A 20,167-nucleotide genomic window follows, 5' to 3' on the forward strand; every position below is an offset into this window, starting at 1 on the left:
CTTTACCTAAAACAATATATATATAAGCCGGCAGTAAAACACTCTGGAACATAATAAAACTTGTCAAGGTGAAATAAAAGTAAGAGAGCACTAATATTATTGGTTAGGAAAAAGTATATTAAAAAAAACAAAAAAGAAAAAATCCACAAAAATTCAGAATGTCTTTCCAGACTGATCACCAAATGCCTGATGGTCATTTTCAATGCAATTTTTTAGGATGGAATAAACAGTTCTATTTCAAAACAAATCCACAAGTTTGACCTGCACATTTTTTCACGAGACCTATGGAATTTGCCGGACACCTAACTGCTGAAAAATACTGCCAGCATCAAAGCTCTGTTTTTGTATAAATATAGAAATACATCTGATAGCATAAAAATGGAAAATAATTTATTATTGGCTAAGAACGGACCGGGCAAGACTGCTTGTCTTTTCACTGTTAGCATCACGAAATTTGGCCAAGCAGAGCAAACTGATAGGCCTAGTTTGCATCAGTTTGACATGGTAAGTATATGTAACACCAAACATGGAGTATAATACAAACTCCTCCTTTTTAAAATATATCTTTTATTTAAAAAAAAAAAAAAAAGAGAGGCAGGATTGGAACAGGGAAGGGAGGTAACAGAGGTGTTTGATGGAAAGACCTGAAAACTGTGACTTCTAATTTCTTTCCTCAACTTACATTATTTATTTGTTTTTGCTCTCAAAGAACACACACACAGTAACACACATGCACAAGACATGTGCAGGTACACCCACAACACATTTGCACACACACACACACACACACGCACACCTACCACAACATTCTTCATTTAAGCTACTTACTATCCACCAAATACGCATCTCACAGAAGCAGTCTGACTCAACTCCAGCTATTAACACAAACCGTACTACGCACATCCCATGTGGTACACTGCAGAAAAACCATGCTGGTCATGTTGAAGTGGCTGGCAGCATATTTTGAACACCACTGATTGCTTCTATCAAAGCAATTGAAAAGCAAAAGTATATAATAATAAAAAAGAAACATTAAAATGAAACAGTGTCAATAAAAACTTCTTTTTTTTTTGGGTGTAAATCATGGACATTGTACTCATTGTATGGGGTGTTTCCATTAAATTTCCTTTCTCCACAAATAAAAAGGGGAATTTCAATTAATGAAAAATCTTTGTGAGAGTGTGTCCAAACAACCCCCCCCCCCCCCCCTCCAAAAAGAAAAAAAAAACACACACACAAAAAACAACACCCCCAAACCTAAATTAATTCACAGTGGTCAGAGAATCCTGATCCAGTTTGACCCCACTTTGTCCACAAGGGTCAGGAGTGACTTGACGTTCTCTCACACGAATGTCTTCCTCTGCAACAGCAGTCTCCCGCACCTTGTTCTGGGAGAAGCCGTTGCCAACAACACAGGGTGTTGGGAATTCCTTCTACTTGCTTTCTTTTGCCTCATTTTGAAGAAACAGCTCCCCGCTTTTTTTCACTAAAATTTCACTGGTCTGTCCCTGACCAAATTCAAATTGTTTTGTCTGATTTTTCTCCTCAAACGAAAGCTCTGAACTGTGTTAACAGTTCTCCTCTTGTCTTCCAAGTTCACCACCAGTGAAAAACGGGGGTTAAACAAAGCACATATATGCAAGGTGCACAGACCTGAAACACTGCACTGATTTCTTTCAAATATTTTATCATGAATCGTGCATATCCCATGTGAATTGCTTGCGCCTTGCATGGTTGGAGAAGCCAAAAGAGGGGAGTTAATTGTGGCAAGAATGAGCTCAGCATTTCAGTTATTCCAACATGCAGCAGGTATCTCCCCATGACACACTTAGCTTTAGAGAGACGAGTCATACTGTGACAAATCCACACAGACAACCCTCTTCATAACACAGGCACTTCTCTAAACCGCTTTCCAGGTGGGTAATGGAGCTGGACTCGTTTCAGAGAGGTTGTTTGTCACCATCATGTCCTGCCAAAAATAGTCCTTGCACATAGAAATCCCTTAAAAACAGTGAATTCTGCAGTGCAGTGCACCTGGTGTAAAGTCACATTCCAACAGTCTCTGTGCTCCTGATGGGGGTATAGGTCTTCAGTACTGTCTGGTGTCTGCGAAATGATTTGCACCACTAACTGGCTCATCGGAGTGCTGCAATCCAGTGTAGAGCCACACAGCAACACCAGCTAGTCACCAAAACACAACAAGCTGTCTGACCCAACAAGGTGTCTTTATCGTCATTGTCCAAGCACTTGTTCATTTCTTTCTGCTTTCTTCATTTCGTAATCTGTGATGGCACAGTGATTCCTACATCATCACAAATGATGAAATCCTCAAAACAAAACACAGCATATCCTTGAATGTGTACTTTTGATGCAGTAGATGGGACTTTTGGTGTATGTTCTGTGGTCAGATTAATCATCAGTACCCATCAGACAAGTTTAATGAGCATGGATCTCTGTGTTTTTTTTCCCCTTTGAGACTGAAAACTGAGCACAGTCCATCTGATATCCAAGACAACATGGTCAGCAGTGACATGAACATCAGTCCATGTCAATCATATCCTCTAGATTATGTTTCATGTCCACAGATGATCTCCAACATGTCACAGCCATTCAGATCACACCAACACCATGGGGCTGTTTGCGCACAGACACACATTCCGGTCCTTGTGGCATGCAACGAAAGATAGAAACGTCCTCAAGATTTCAGACCTTGTGAAGAAAAACAACAGAAACGCATTCATGCTCTTCATGTCTGCAAATTTTGGGACCACCAGAAGAAAGACAACTGTAGCAGTAGAGAATGTTTGGGGACACGCACTGGTGAGAAGTTTTTCTGACATGTCTGCTTACAGGAATGGAGGGTAACGGTTGAAGGCTTTCAGCACCATCACATCCCCAGCAAACATTTTGACATGAGAGCTCTTCACACTGTACTCTAATCTATCCCGTTAGACGATGATTCCAAGTTAGTGGAAGAACTCTGCTTCAGAAAGAAAATAGCTGCCACAAGTCTTGTTTGCCATTGCAGTTCTGCTTCATTTCTTTTTCCCCCCCAGAAGGAAGTTCATGATCTTTCTGGACTGTTGCCCTGAGGCCGCCGATGATTTCTTGGGGATCCTGGGAAGGGTGGCGTTGGCAGATGCCCAGGAGTTGGTCTTGGTTGTCCGCATGCTGCTGCTGCGTGAGGCGTTTCTCTTCCCTGGAAACACAGAGAGTCACTGGTGAACCATCCATATACAACTGTGTTTTCAGGACACATATATCACTTCTCCAGGCCTCAGTGATTACACTGTTGTTGTTTTGTTTTGTTTTTAGGACACATATTGCTACCGTCCTCACTGATTACACTATTTTTGGAGGACACATATAATTTCTACAATCCTGATTACACTGTTTTTTTTCAGAACACATATGATTGCTACAGTCCAAACTAATTTAACTGTTTTCAGGACATATCTGATTTAACTGTTTTCATGACATATCTCATCACTAAAGGCCTCACTGATTACAGTGTTTTCAGGACATTTCTCATCGATACAGCTCTCACTGACTACACTGTTATAGTGTGTTAAGGACACGCATCATCGCTACAGCTCTTACTGATCACACTGTGTTTTAGGATATGTACTGTCTGGCCCCACTGTTTACCCCGATTGCCTGCAAAAGTCAGAGGTGATGCAGTCACAGACATCACACATTTGGCATTCAGTGAGTTTATAATATTCTTCAGTAGTCCGGTTCTTTTGCAGTTCTTTTTAGAGCAGGAACATGTACTAGTTTGTGGGTTAACATTCTTAACTGTTTTATAATCACTTCTGAACAGTGATCCATGTATATCTTTAGAAGTTCTTTAATATATACTAGGACATGCAATTAAGAAAATATCAAATTAAAGTAACAGTCTAAGAAACAAGGAAGACAGGGGCAGATTTATATCTATCTACAAACTGAATGGAAAAAAAAAGAAAAGAAAAAAAAAGAGGCAGAATAACAGAATGAAAGAAGAAGAAACGAATTATTCAGAAATAATTATTGAATTATTCAGAAATAATAATACATAGAAAGATACAAAGAGAAAGGAAAGACAGACAGACAGACAGAAGGATAAATGGACTGATGGATGAAGACAGAGAGAGAAAAATAAACAACAAAAAACACAATCAAGATACACAACTAACAATAGAGAAAACCAATCAGGATTTGTTCAAACATTTCAGTCTTTTGAAACTCGCGTTGGTGTTATCAGAAAAGCCTTCAGCATGTACATTCAATGTAACTGAAGATTTTAAAGGAGGAGGAAGTATTTTCACTAATCATGACAAGGAACACAACAGTATGTATCTGGCATATTCACCATTCAGTATACTGTCTTCTGATACATACTGAGGTGTGTGTGTGTGTGTGTGTGTGTGTGTGTGCCAGATGGGATTGTGTATGCGTGCTGTTGTGCTTTAGGTGTGATCACTGTTTCATTTTTATGTCGGTGTTCATGCACGCATTATTCAAAACAAAACATTTTCTTAGTATCACTGTGAAGCACATAGTGCTCTATAGTTACGCATACTAGAACTATCTTTTAACAAATAAATCAATTCAAGAAATGAGTTAAGTGCTGAGGTACAGTGGGCATGCACAAAGTGAAGTCCGTTTAACAAGTGTGTAACAATATTAACAGTTCCCCACACCAGGTGTATTAATGGCAACACAATGTACAGCAGCAGCATGTCATTTCAACACGTTAATTCACACACCCACTCCACTGTGTGCATCTTGTTGGTGAGGTTAGATATGTTCCGCAGTGAAAGACTTGGTGAGCCATTACAACAGTTTACTAATGAATCAACATTTCTGTGGACATGAGATATATAAACTATCAGATCTTCGGCTGGTTAGTGACAGTGCATCAGACTGTTCCAACACTTTCTTTCACCCTCAAAAGATAGAACTGCACCCCAAAACTCTTAAGTTTTCCTCTGGTTCTATTATCATCTCCTCATAACTTCAATGCTTGCAGTCTACAGACATGCAGTGGCTTAAAAAGACAAACACAGGGCTCTGACAACTAATATAGGTCATTGTAAATGAAAATATATTTCCATATTTGTCTAAAAAAACGTTTGCAATAAATACCATTTTCTGTAATTCTCATTCTGAAAGGACAAAGGTCAGAAATCCCACTGTCTGAACAGAAACAACTACACAAGTCCTGTTCGAAGGCTGAAGTCACATACGCAGACACTAAACCCACAGGAAACGCTATGTCTTTTTTTCATGCTCGTTTGAAATGCAGTCCTCTCCTCACCAAAGCAGATGATGGAGAATCAAACATTTCATAGTTGGTCTATAATATGCTGTAACAGACTTCAGCAAACAGTAAACGTTTGGTGCGTTTAAATGAAGTAAAACAAGGATGTTGTGGGATTCTATGCGTTTTTTTCACTTAGATCTTCTGATGCTTTATACCCCCCCCACCCCCCAACCCCATAAAGAAAACAAAGTGTAGCAATTGCTGCATTACTGAAAAATCCTGAACTCTAGTTGGCCCTATGTGGGCGCCACAGGATGACATGTATGAAACAGCACATGAAGGAGTCTGGCATCAGGTCTCTGCAGGCAGACATGCAGGTCACACTGTGAGGGCAAGATGGGTGGAAGAACACACACACACTCACTCTCACACACACACACACACACACACAGAGAACAATCATCATCAAAGCCTGCACACTCTGCTATGTGCTGTACCTACGAGACTGAAAAAGGGTAATGCATCATTCCTGAAGTAACCATTCTGATCCACTTGACAGCAAGTGCTGATGATCTTGTTAAGTTAAAATCATATAGGTCAGCATCTCAGTCCTGAGCTGGGTTGCAAAAGCATGATCTCAACAGCACTAAGTTTGCATAGCCTAAAGAATTTTCCAAAGTCAGTGTAGACTTAGGAAAGTTCTTAAAGCTATGCAAAATTTATGCTGTTAAGATCGCTAAGGTCTGGCTCAAATCATGATGGATCCCATAAAGTGCCCACTTGGACTTCTGTTGTGATGAAGCCTGACAGACCAGCAATGGCAACATGCATCTCTTTACTCAGGTGAAGTCAATTTACAGCCAGTCAGGTGGAGTCGATTCAGTCAGGTGGAGTCAGTTCACAGCCAGTCAGGTGGAGTCAATTCACAGCCAGTCAATTCACAGTCAGTCAGGTGGAGTCAATTCACAGCCAGTCAGGTGCAATTCACAGCAAGTCAGGTGGAGTCAATTCACAGCCAGTCAGGTGGAGTCAATTCACAGCCAGTCAGGTGAAGTCAGGTGGAGTCAATTCACAGCCAGTCAGGTGGAGTCAATTCAGTCAGGTGGAGTCAGTTCACAGCCAGTCAGGTGGAGTCAGTTCACAGCCAGTCAGGTGAAGTCAGGTGGAGTCAATTCACAGCCAGTCAGGTGGAGTCAATTCACAGCCAGTCAGGAGGAGTCAGTTCACAGCCAGTCAGGTGGGGTCAGTTCACAGCAAGTCGGGTGGAGTCAATTCACAGCAAGTCGGGTGAAGTCAATTCACAGCCAGTCAGTGAAGTCAATTCACAGTCAGTCGGGTGGAGTCAGTTCACAGCAAGTCGGGTGAAGTCAATTCACAGTAAGTCATGAAGTCAATTCACAGCCAGTCAGGTGGAGTCAATTCACAGCAAGTCAGGTGGAGTCAGTTCACAGCAAGTCGGGTGAAGTCAATTCACAGTAAGTCATGAAGTCAATTCACAGCCAGTCAGGTGGAGTCAATTCACAGCAAGTCGGGTGAAGTCAATTCACAGTAAGTCATGAAGTCAATTCACAGCCAGTCAGGTGGAGTCAGTTCACAGCAAGTCGGGTGAAGTCAATTCACAGTAAGTCATGAAGTCAATTCACAGCCAGTCAGGTGGAGTCAATTCACAGCAAGTCAGGTGGAGTCAGTTCACAGCAAGTCAGGTGGAGTCAGTTCACAGCAAGTCAGGTGGAGTCAATTCACAGCCAGTCAGGTGGAGTCAATTCACAGCAAGTCAGGTGGAGTCAATTCACAGCAAGTCGGGTGAAGTCAATTCACAGCCAGTCAGGTGAAGTCAATTCACAGCCAGTCAGGTGAAGTCAATTCACAGCCAGTCAGGTGGAGTCAGTTCACAGCAAGTCGAGTCTCACAAAGTCAAAACGCCTCTCTGTCTGGTCTCTTCCCACCCCCAACACATCAGGCCAAGAGTTTCTACAACTCACAGCCAGTACACAGTGTGGCTGTCTTCTGTTTTGCTCTTCTGTGGGTAAAGACATCACCCACAGTAACAGAGACGGTTACAGGATAAATCTACTGCTGACTCATGTACTTCTTGACAAAGTACAGTCAGTGATAATCATGAAGCGGGTGATTAAAAAAATGTTTAAATTGCAGTAGAAAAAAATCGACACTCCATACAACTTCCACTGGGTTATCTGAAGCATGTGTTAACAGTTCCTGCGATGTAGTCCCGAAAACCAAACAAAACTGTTTGTGCACTCTAAATTTGACAGTTTCAGGTGAGTCTGATATAAGGATGGACCTCTGTTATTCTTTTATCATCCAGACTGATGAGCAATGACCTCTCCCCTACGATGAGCAATGAGTTCTGCCAGATAACCTGATTTGAGTCTTACACGCAAGATATGAATGCATATGATGATCCCACACCACAAATTCTGGAGCACACGCGCCATGATGCAAAAGTGCCCGGACAACAAAATCAAACCATACGGAGGATGTGTGTGGGCAGTTTTTTTTGGGGGGGGTGGGGGGGGGGGGATTGGCAGGAATGCAAAAGCACACCATGACAGTGAGGAATGCTGGGACTGATACCTGCTGCATCATCGATCAGATTTGTTGCGTGATAACCACAGTAAAAGGCCTGCAACATCAATTGGTGTTCTGTGACGTAAAGCACCAATCTTATGCATGTTTAATGTATTAATGTAATTAGCACTATAACGATTCAGTTCAAATGCAGCATACAATGATAGAATGTTAAACTTTTCTATCTTTTCATCAGTGAATTCACAGACAAGGAACAACATAGATTTTTACACAGAAAGATTCAGGGGCAGCCAGAAAAAGGGTTTCTTCTCAAAGCTGTGTTTCACTCTCAGTGTTAAAAACATCATTTTGGAACGTTAACAGCAACAATACTGAAATGTTAACAACAATCAAGAAAAATTAGAAACAAAGAGAAACATTAATAAGATTTTTTCTTGTAAACTTGGTTAAAACAGGAAGGAAAGTATACTGAAGACAACTTTTCCAACAGAAATGAAGAATGTGAAAATCTTTTTTTGAATTCAAAAGAGCTGAGAAAAATTAGCAACATAAGTATTTCAATTCTTGAAACTTGAAAAACGCTTTACTCAGTTTTCTAATTCTACAGTTCTTGATTAAAACATAAAGGGAAAGATTTTTCTAAAAGTTGAATATCTGCCAATATTTGTTTGCTTTCTATGGAAGAAACTATCTTCATAGTTTGTTAAAGATTTCAAAGGAAACTGAAAAATGAAAACTATCTGCAAGACTACAACATTGAATGAGAACATTGTGAATGCACTCAAAAGTTGAATGGTTTTTTTTATACAGAGAGAGAAGAACTGAAGAAAAGTTTTAATACCCAAACAATTATTAACAGTGTAGACATTGTTGGTCACACAAAGAGAAAAGAAAGCTTTCAAGTTTGCTTGCTGTCACTCAATTACTCTTATTCTCAACATACACTTTCGAAAAATATAAATATATGATTAAGGTACCAGTCATATATCTGTTTTGTTACTCCTGTAATTTTGTTCATTATGGAATTCCTCCGAAACAGATACATTGCCTGTACCTGTGTACACACAATCGTGACAGCTAACTGCTGGTGGACTCACCTTTGGATTTCCCGCTGGATTTCTGTTTTAAGCTGGACACGATGGCTTGCTTCAGGTGTTGAGGAATGTTGAAATCTGATGAAAAAGACAAAAAAACAAAGCTCTTTTTGTTCACTGCACTCCACACACACTGACTTCAGTAACACTGACAACAAGTAACTATCATTTATCAAACCTGAACAGTTATCTTGAAATAGGATTCATACCAAACAAAAGCATGCACACATCAGAAACATACATGTGCAACACACAGACACACACACACTCGCACACATACAAATGTATACATATGCACACACACACACACACACACACAAATGATACACACAGGAACTTGCTTATGCATGGCAATTGCATCTGGCACCATTCATGTACAATACACAATAATTCAATTCAAAAGTCAGTTGCTTCCCTTTACTTGAGAAAAAAAAAAGAAGAAATCTTCCAATCAATTCACTATTTGATTTTTTTTTTTTTTTTTTCAAATACAAAATCAATTATCAAGAAAAAGACAGAGAATCCCTTGCATACAGACTGACACAGAGAACACAGAACTCAAAACTTGATCACTCAGTCAGGGAAACAGACAGACAAACAGAGGCAGAGACAGGCAGCCCAAGACAGGGGGAGACACACAGACATTTCATAAAGAAACATATGATGTGACAAACTGCGAATGCATCAAAACCAAAAAGTCCACACACACACACACACACACACACATGACACATATTCAAGACACACACACAAACATGCACTAAATGACACCAACTCACTTCCCAGATATCTATACATTTGCTTTCCCCTTCCGAACCGACCACCACAGCACCATTTTCCCCTCCACACTAAACACAACAACAACCACAGTTCAGTTACTCAAGGAGGCATCACTGTGTTCAGACAAATCCATATACACTACACCACATCTGCTAAGCAGATGCCTGACCAGCAGCGTAACCAAGCTTAACAACAACAAAAAACCAACGAAAAACAAGAAAAAAACACACAAAAAAAACCAACACAATCTAAGGCAAAAACAGCACCACAATGACAATGAAAAAAAAAAGCACTGACTGTTCTCCATGTCTTCATGCACGCGCCGTCTCTCGTCAGAGAAGGCCTTGAGCCAGCGCTGCTTGCCCTGGGGGGTCTTGGCCACCATCAGGTACCACTTGTCTCGCTCCAGGTCCTGCACCTTGAAGGCGTTCCTCACCGTCACCCCGTACTGCATGTCTGTCGTCAGCATTCATAAAGAAAAGGTTAAAGGTTAAAAGGTTCTCGTCACTCTGTACTGCATGTCTGTCGTCAGCATTTATAAAGAAAAGGTTAAAGGTTAAAACGTTCTCATCACTCTGTACTAGCATGTCTGTCATCAGCATTCATAAAGAAAAGGTTAAAGGTTAAAAGGTTCTCGTCACTCTGTACTGCATGTCTGTCATCAGCATTCACAAAGAGAAGGTTAAAGGTTAAAAGGTGCTCGTCACTCTGTACCAGTAGCATGTCTGTCATCAACATTCATAAAGAAAAGGTTAAAGGTTAAAAGGTTCTCGTCACTCTGTACTAGTAGCATGTCTGTCATCAGCATTCATAAAGAAAAGGTTAAAGGTTAAAACGTTCTCGTCACTCTGTACTAGTAGCATGTCTGTCATCAGCATTCATAAAGAAAAGGTTAAAGGTTAAAAGGTTCTCGTCACTCTGTACTAGTAGCATGTCTGTCATCAGCATTCATAAAGAAAGGTTAAAGGTTAAAACGTTCTCGTCACTCTGTACTAGTAGCATGTCTGTCATCAGCATTCATAAAGAAAAGGTTAAAGGTTAAAACGTTCTCGTCACTCTGTACTAGTAGCATGTCTGTCATCAGCATTCACAAAGAGAAGGTTAAAGGTTAAAATGTTCTCGTCACTCTGTACTAGTAGCATGTCTGTCATCAGCATTCATAAAGAAAAGGTTAAAGGTTAAAACGTTCTCGTCACTCTGTACTAGTAGCATGTCTGTCATCAGCATTCATAAAGAAAAGGTTAAAGGTTAAAACGTTCTCGTCACTCTGTACTAGTAGCATGTCTGTCATCAGCATTCATAAAGGAAAGGTTAAAGGTTAAAACGTTCTTGTCACTCTGTACTAGTAGCATGTCTGTCATCAGCATGAAAAAAAAAGGTTGAAGGTTACAAGTTCCATAGCCTTTTACAGCCGACATGGTATGTTATTTCCATTTATTTTGTTTTCCAAACACATGTAAAAAAAAAAAACAACCCAAAAAAGGAATTCCAAATATTTTTCATTGACAGCTGACATGGTATGTTATTCCCATTTATTTTGTTTTCCAAACACATGTAAACCCCCCCAAAAAAACAACTGGATTCCAAATATTTCTCATTGTCGCTGCTTTAGAGTCAGTGGGGTGTAGAGATGAAGGGAGTCACACAGATAGGAAGGAGCAGATTTGTTTACTGTTTATTAACTCCCCCCCATCCCCCCCCTCCCCCCCCCCCGACCCCCGCAGGTCAAACAAACATGTATACATCATCATCAGGGTGTGTAGGTAAGGCCAGGCATGTTAAATATGAAACCTGTGTTTGTCAATGGATCGATTTATCAAAGTTCTTGTTGAAATGTGTACACATGACCAGACTTTGTGTTGTGGTTCTGTGGATGAAGGCACCGGGTGTGCGCACTGCCAGCTGAAAAGAACACAGACTTTGAAACCATGACGATGACATGTAAACTGGATGCTGTTGTACACAATGCACTATGAACTGAGGATCCGACCCTGACCTCGTCCGTCAGGTATGGAGACCACGATGCTCTGGTCCATCCTCACTCGGCCCTTGTACACAAAACTGTTCTTCTTCAGCAGGTCCTGCACACACACACACACACACACACACACACACTTTTATCATCCTTTACTGTTAAGGATTGAGTATAGAATACATAGTCATTCCAAAGTGTAACAGGGAATATTTGTGCATGATCCTACATTAAAAAAAAAAAAAAAGAGAAAAAAATGAAAAGAAGCACAGTCATGACAAAAAATAATTCATGTTGATATTCACCAACATGTGTGATGGAACATTAAACACAGTTCTTCCCAACAGACTGAATCTTTCAGCATGTGAACTTAAAAACAGAACAGAAATACTATCGTACATTGGATCAACAACTGTACACCCACAGGACTAACTTTTCACAATTTTAGTGACTGATTGAAAAAAAACACAACAACCAATCAACAAAAAGGAAGAGTTTGTATTATACTCTCATGTTTGGTGATACATATACTTACCATGTCAAACTGATGCAAACTAGGCCTATCGGTTTGCTCTGCTTGGCCAAATTTCGAGCGGCTGACAGTCAAAAGACGACCCGTCTTACCCGGTCCGCTCCTAACCAATCAAACGCCTCTAAAAGCTACAACAAAAACAAAAACCTACAACCCCAACCCCCTCCCCCCCATGCCCCTACCCCTAAAACCCAAACAAACAAAACAACAAACAAAAAAACAAAAACAAAACCAAACCAATCACCCACCTTTTTGCAGTAAACCAGCTGATGGTCGAAAAGGAAGAAGTACCTCTCCTGTGACCAGCCATTAGCATTTATCTTGTTCAGCTCCCCAGAATAGATGAGCTCTGAGCTGTCATCAAGGATGTCTGGGCCCTGAAAATGAATTAACACACAGTTAATGAGGAGCTATGGATGGGTGCAATGAGTTGGTCAGAGCTCTGGACTTCAGAATCTGAGGATCCTGGATTTCGTTCTGGTTTTGGTGCCTGGTACTGGGTGGATTAACCCTTTCATCCCTGGGGAGTTTACAGCTTTGGCAGGTTTCCATGCCAGACTGACACGGGGAAAAAAGATGCAGAAAATATACTGTTTTTCCTCCAAATTATGTTTGGACATGTTCAGAAATTCTGTAGAGGTTAGTTCCCTTGCCTTATGGTTTATGTAGGAACGTGAAAACTGTTTAGATGAGACAAATTTTGAAACCACAGCTCAGTGAATTAAGGGTGAAGAATTTTCCCAGTTCCAGGTCAGCATGTGTGCAGACCTGCTAGTATCTTAAACCCCTTCATGGGTACACACATGCTAAAGATAAAGTATGCACCTCAAGGATCCTGTAATCCAGGTCAGCTTTTTGTTGGTCATGGAAACACCAACATACCCAGCATGCACACTTGTACTCATGAAAATGGAAAATGGCTGTCTAAATGGCAAGGCCATACATCTAAAAGCCCACTCATGGAAGCAAGTAAACGTTAAGAGTTGCAGCCCATGAATGCAGAAGAAGATGATGAATTAAGTCACCACATGTGTCTATCTCAAAGAGGATGAAGAGAGACATTTCAAAGAAACAGAACAAATGAAAACAGTTTCAAACTATAAATCTGTCTGATCACCAAACATATGAGTGGCACACAGCCTGTTAATTTTCCACAAAAATGATCCATCTCTGGATCAAGATTTGTTTCGCATGTGAAATGAGATCCCCGTTTATTCTTCAACATAACTGATAATAATAAATCTTTGAACAAAATGCATTCGCTCCCTTTTTTTTTTTAAACATTTATTTTCCCTTGATAGGATCAGTATCTCTTGCTGTGCATAGATGAGATATTGTGCATAGGTTATATCTGGTGCTGACACCGTCTTTCTTTGACTCCCTAACACTCAATCACAGATACATTCACACACACAATCAGGTCATTGTGTTCGTCCTGCCAACTCTCTTTTCTGCCCCCCAAAACCTGACATTAATCCATGTGTTCATTGCTCAGCCGACATTAATCCATGTGTTCATTGCTCAGCCGACATCAATCCATGTGTTCATTGCTCAGCTGACTCACTCTTTCTGTCCCCCCAAAAACTTGACATTAATCCATGTGTTCATTGCTCAGCTGACTCACTCTTTCTGTCCCCCCAAGATGTGACATTAATCCATGTGTTCATTGCTCAGCCGACATTAATCCATGTGTTCATTGCTCAGCCGACATCAATCCATGTGTTCATTGCTCAGCCGACTCAGTCTTTCTGTCCCCCCAAAACCTGACATCAATCCATGTGTTCATTGCTCAGCCGACTCAGTCTTTCTGTCCCCCCAAAACTTGACATCAATCCATGTGTTCATTGCTCAGCCGACATCAATCCATGTGTTCATTGCTCAGCCGACTCAGTCTTTCTGTCCCCCCAAAACCTGACATCAATCCATGCGTTCATTGCCATACCCCACCCCAAAAACACCTGACAACCGATTCACCCACCTCCCAGTCGTCCACCATCATCTGCCACTCGGCCAGGGTCTCGATGCTCTCCATCTTGCGCTTGCGTTCGTTGACCAGCTTTGCGATGTGCTTCATGGCCTCCACAGCCGAGCGGACCTGGGGGAAGTCGGGGTGGGTGTCCGCGGTGTACTTGAGCAGCTCTGCCAGCTGCAGGTGGTACTTGCAGATCTTCTGGACGGGAGTAAGCAGGAAGCCCTCCAGGGGGATCTCCGTCATCTCTTGCAGCAGTCGGCACGCCTGTATCACACACAGTGTGGGTGTCAAGGCACGGGATGGGAGTGGCTGATTTTTTTAATTTATTTATTCATTTATTTATTTTAAAAATTTTTTACTAAGAATGGTTGTTGCTGTTTTCGTTTGTTTGTAAATTGTGAGTTAAACATTATGATTTTTTTTTTCTTTTCTTTTTTTTTTTAATAGTAAAAATGGTTGTTGTTGTTTTCATTTATTTGCAAATAGCGAGTCAAACATTAAGATTTTCTTTTCTTTTTTTAAATTAAAAATGGTTGTTGTTGTTTTCATTTATTTGCAAACTGCAAGTTAAACATCATAATTTTCTTTTTCTTTTTTTCACAGTAAAATGGTTGGTTTTTTTGTTTGTTTGTTTTTTCATTTATTTGCAAATTGCGAGTTAATACATTCTTTTCCTTCTGAAAGATACATTTGCCATTTTATTTCACAATCACATCCTTTTTACTAAAAGATACATTTGCCATTTTATTTCACAATCACATCCTTCTTCCTAAAAGGTACATTTGCCATTTTATTTCACAATCCCATAATCACATCCTTTTTTTTTCTAAAAGAAACATTTGCCACTTTATTTCACAATCACAGTTCAGTTACTACAAGGTGGCGTCACTGCGGACAGATCATATACCCATCATCAGCACTGGTGCGAAAGCGCTTTGATTTGTCTCTGCACAAGATTCAGCGCTATATAAATATAATAATAATAATTATTATTGCATCTACTAAGCTGATGCCTGACCAGCAGCGTAATTCAAAGCCTGACCCAGCCACTGACCTCAAAGAAATGGCGGTAACGTTTGACGCGGTACATTTCACGGAGCTCCTCACACGCAGCGGGGTGGTTATTGCAGTACTCGCTGTAGATTTCAAACTGCTGCGTCTGCACAAAATACAGGCCCAGAAAACATTTATTTATTTATTTATTCATAGATAAGGGCTAGCAATGGAACAACACTGAAAATAATAGTGACAATGACTCTTTAACCTATCATATGTTTAGTCCTGGGTTCTGATAAGTTGCTTCACTTCGTTTAGTTTACAAAATATATCATTCTTTTGTTTAACTACAATTCACACACACACACACACACACACATATATATATATATATATATATATATATATATATATATAGATATATATATATATCTCGAGAGAGAGAGAGAGAGAGAGAGAGAGAGAGAGAGAGATACATACAGAGAGAGACAGAGAGAGGGAGAGCATCTGGTGTATGTATTTTACCTTAATTATCAGAAACAAGCATATGACACTAATCACTGTTCTCAATGGAAAAACTGTGGATAGCAGACAGACTATGTCATATGAAAGCACAACCCCATAACACATTTCCCTACACACACACACACACACACACACACACACACACAAACACACACACACCTTATCCAGAAAGCAGTGGCCGAACTCTGTCAGGTGGGGGTACTCCGGGTTGACCGCCGCCTGAAGGTCTGCCAGCAGTTTGGTGGCGAAGGCGTAGATGACCTCAATGTTGCTGAAGATGACCTTCACCTTCTCCTCAGGGAACATCTCCGGCCGCTTCCGTGTCTGTTTCAGGTAGCCCTGCAGCCCCAAATGACCGACACATCACACACACACACACACACACACACACACACACCACATCATGTCATAAACCTCATTGTACGTTAGGCAACACATGTCACAGTGACATGTCATGTGATAAACCACAAAACAACAGTGACAAGCAACAAAAAACCTCATGTCATATCATACAAACACATGTCAAGTCCTGGAGTCTGCACAGCGTGGGATACAAAATCATGTTTAAACAAGAGAGGCAAGGCCTTCAAGACTCACTTGTGATAAATTAAGTCCCCTAGCATTAAGTACAGAGTAATTTCCCTTTTTTACTATCTGCGCCAAAACGTTTGCAAAATAAATAAAACTTCCATGCTTAGCAAAAGAAGTTCCTGTTTGAACAAAAAATGATAATAATGACTGCTCTTGTTGTTGGGTCAGAATATCAGATCAAAGTGCCAAGTTTAGAGAATACAAAAAATATAAATATAACAGTAAATGCAGTTTGCATATAATTAGGCTTCATTCTTTATTTTTTTGTGCCCATCCCAGAGGTGCAATATTGTTTAAAACAAGATGACTGGAAAGAACTGAATTTTTCCTATTTTTATGCCTAATTTGGTGTCAACTGACAAAGTATTTGCAGAGAAAATGTCAATGTTAAAGTTTACCACGGACACACAGACACACACAGAGACAACCGAACACCGGGTTAAAACATAGACTCACTTTGTTTACACAAGTCAGTCAAAAAAGCATACCCCTCGAAAAAACAAACAAACAAATACTGTCCATGCAATCACCACTGACAGGCGCAACAGCCGAGCGCTTAAAGCACTGGACTTTCAATCTGAGGGTCACAGGTTCAAATTTCTGTTACGGCGTCTAGTTGGTAAAGGGTGGAGATTTTTCGGATCTCCCAGGTCTACAAATATGCAGACCTGCTAGTGCCTGAACCCCCTTTGTGTGTATGTGCACGCAAAAGATCAAATACATGTGTCAAAGATCCTGTAATCCATGTAAGCGTTCGGTGGGTGATGGAAACAAGAAATGGAGAATGACTGCATACTTGGCGGGGTAAATAAACAACTCGCACAGGCACTATATTAGTATCCATATCATCATCATCACCAACAGCTGATGCATGAAGGGGGCAGCAGGCCAATCCATCAAATGTGTTCCCTCCTCCCACTCATGCAACCCCCACCAGACGATGATCGTTATCATCATTATCATCATCACGACGACAACTTGATGACAGTAATGATGATTCCTGATGGTGGTGATGATGATGATTAAGATGACTAAAACGATGTGCACACATGTGTGCACTCAATCAAAACACTCCTCCCTCCACCCCGCGCCCCCTCCTCCTTACATACTGCTGAACACAAGGAATGCAGCAAGCATGGAGAAGTGCGTAGGTGCAACCAGAACATGATGTCATCAGATTTATCACAAGGGAAGGCAGGTGGGGATGGCGCGGGGGCGGAGGGGGGGGGGGGGGGGGGGGGGGTGGCGGTGGGGGGAGATGAAGGGGTGAGGTGAGGGGGGGGGGGCACTAAAAACATGAACCACCTTGCATGTCCAGTATCAAGGCCCGAAGAGTAGGAGGAGGAGGAGGAGGAGGAGAATGTGAGGAGCAGGCGGGGGCGGAAAATAAGGAGAAGGTGGGAAGGAGAAGGAAGAGAAGGTGAGGAGGAGGAGAAGATGAAGGAGGAGGAGAAGAACGGGGGGAGGAGGAGGGGGGGGAGGAGGAGGAGGAGGAGAAGAAGAAGGGGGAGGAAGAGAAGGAGGAGAAGAAGGGGGGGGGAAGGAGGAGGAGGAGCAGGAGGGAAAGGAGAAGAAGGAGGAGAGGAGGAGGAAGAGAAGGAGGAGAAGGAGAAAGGAGAGGAAGGAGAAGAAGGAGGGGGAGGAGGTGGATGAAGAGGAGGAAAAGAAGAACGGGAAGGAGGAGAAGAAGGATGAGCAGAGGAAGAACAGAAGAAGAGGAAAAAGAATAAGGAACGGGGGAAAAAACCCTGAAGGGAAAAGTACAAGAAAAAAAAGAATGAGAGAAAGACAGAAAGAAGAAACAGAAGAAGAAACAGGAAAGAAGAAAAGAACGAAGAAAGAAAGGAAAGAAGAGACCTGTTTCTGCCACTACACTTTTATCAGTCCACAAACACCTCCCCCTTCCTCACTCCTTATCCTCTTCCCAAACATCACACACCACCTCCCCCCCCCCCTTCTATCATTCACGGAACTCTCCGCACCGTTACCCCCCTCCCCTCCCCATTCTACCCCCCACCCCCACACCTCCTCCCTCTCTCTGAAGATCCACTCTGTCAGCTGTGTGCTAGCTTTCTACAGTGACCCCCCCCCCCATACCTCTCAGTGCCTACCCCCCTGCCCCCCCCCCCCCACCCCCTCCTCACTACAGCTAATCAGGGTTGGTGAAAGGGTCTTGCTAGTGATCATACTGTACAGCCAGGCTGCTGGTGCCCAGAATAGAAAGGAACGGGGAACGGATGACCCTGTTAATCTGGTTCCCTTCAATGGACATGCTGAGAGAGAGAGAGGGTGGAGGGGGTTGGGGGTGGGGGTGGGGATGTGGGAGGGAGAGAGAGAGGGGGAGGGAGGTAGAGGGGGAGAGCAGAGTGAGAGAGTGAGAGGAGAGAGAGAAGGGGAGGGAGGAGGGAGGGAGGGAGAGACAGAGAGAGAGAGAGAGAGAGATTTCATGCACCTAATAATTTCCGGAGTTTCTTTGACGTAACAAACATTATTATGAGATGGGGAGGAGAGAGAAGAAGAAAAGAAGACAAAGATGATGAAGAAGAAGAAAGAAGAAGAAGAAATAGAAGAAATGATGTCCGTCACTCATTTCCTGCACATAAAAGAGCATAAGCAAACAGAATATCTTCATAGATACACATACAGGGACAGAACATGCACGCGCGCGCGTGCACACACACACACACACACACACACACACACACACATGATTGTGAGAAGAAGAAGAAGAATCCGATATGATGTCTTGCACTCATTTCCTGCACATAAAAGAACAAAAGCAAACATAAATCTTCAAAGAAAACATACACATAAAGAGATACAGCACACACCCCTCCCACCCCCCACCCCCCACACACACACAGAAAAGAGAGAGGGAGACAGAGTGACAGAGACAGAGACAGAAAGAGACAGAGAAAAACAGAAAGAGGGAACACAGACAGAAGCAGTGTGACACATACGGAAACCCCCTCCCTTTCCCCTTCCCAAGCGGGGATGGGGGGTGTGAGGGGGGAGGGGCAGGGGGGGGAGGGGAAGGGGAGGAAAAGAAAGAAAGAAAAAGAGGATGACGACAAGAAAAGAAGCAGGAGCCAGCTCCCTCACTGACCTCAATGACGTCCTTCAGGTGTTTGACGTACTCCTTCTCCGCCGTGATGATCTCGTTCACCACGTTGGCCCTCAGCTGGGTCTTGTTGCACGTGCTGGGCGGACACGTCGTCACTGGCTGCACCCTCGTCCTCTGCTCCTCCTCTTCCTCCTCCTCCTCCTCTTGGATCCTCAGGGTCATCTCCGCCTCCAGGTCGTCCTGGTTGACGCGTAACTGCGGGAGAAAAGAAGAAGAAGAAAGAGTAGAACTATGCGCCCTTTTAACATCGCCTCCTGACTTCCTCGATCTGGATCTTTTCTGTGAGCTGTTGGAACTGTTCTTCCCCCTCGCCTCCTCCTCCCGCTCTTCCCCTTCCCTCCTGTTCAGATCAACACCCACTTTCCTGGACGTTTCGGGAAGGTTTCTTTTGAGTTTCTGGCTGAGAGGTTTCGAGGAACGCTTCGTAAAAGCTGGACGACCGTACAGCTGAGTGGTCGTGCTTTTGTCTCCTGAATCCCCCCAAATCGTGGCGATTTTTTCCGTCATGGTATTTGGTAACGGTGGAACCACCACATCTGTCGGTGCATACCCTGGGGACAAACTAGAACCAGAATATACGGGTGGAGCGGAGATAGGGTGACTTTTTGCGCGTGTGAAGGTGCTTGGAGAAGATGAAGAACAAAGAGCCGGGAAACTAAGAAGTGGTGGTGGTGGGTCCTTGTAGGCCCGCCAGGTTTCTTTCTTACTAACCGCGCGCACCTCCAAAACATCTTCCACTTCTGCTTCCGTGGGGAGGACATTTAAAACGGTGGAGGCTGATGA

At 42.3% G+C, this 20,167-nt stretch overlaps 1 protein-coding gene across 6 annotated transcripts in view; it reads right to left on the reverse strand.

The window, feature by feature from the left end:
- Positions 1-1,441: 1,441 nt before the first annotated feature.
- The window catches only part of LOC143289132 (uncharacterized), a 269,327-nt gene continuing 250,601 nt past the window's right edge, over positions 1,442-20,167 (reverse strand). For 5 of the 6 annotated variants that reach the window (XM_076598008.1, XM_076598006.1, XM_076598005.1 and 2 more), the window contains 9 exons: positions 19,367-19,579; positions 15,829-16,008; positions 15,203-15,307; positions 14,155-14,412; positions 12,425-12,553; positions 11,669-11,753; positions 9,970-10,128; positions 8,896-8,970; positions 1,442-3,199 (listed from right to left, as the gene is read on the reverse strand). In XM_076598008.1, coding sequence (XP_076454123.1) covers positions 3,036-3,199; positions 8,896-8,970; positions 9,970-10,128; positions 11,669-11,753; positions 12,425-12,553; positions 14,155-14,412; positions 15,203-15,307; positions 15,829-16,008; positions 19,367-19,579 — 1,368 coding nt within the window. In that variant the 3' untranslated portion in view covers positions 1,442-3,035. Of the gene's footprint in view, positions 3,200-7,843; positions 7,893-8,895; positions 8,971-9,969; positions 10,129-11,668; positions 11,754-12,424; positions 12,554-14,154; positions 14,413-15,202; positions 15,308-15,828; positions 16,009-19,366; positions 19,580-20,167 lie in introns of all 6 variants that reach the window. The other variant, XM_076598007.1, reaches the window with a different exon arrangement.

Source organism: Babylonia areolata, chromosome 13, assembly GCF_041734735.1.
Source record: "Babylonia areolata isolate BAREFJ2019XMU chromosome 13, ASM4173473v1, whole genome shotgun sequence".
NCBI classification, from domain to species: Eukaryota; Metazoa; Mollusca; class Gastropoda; order Neogastropoda; family Buccinidae; genus Babylonia; species Babylonia areolata.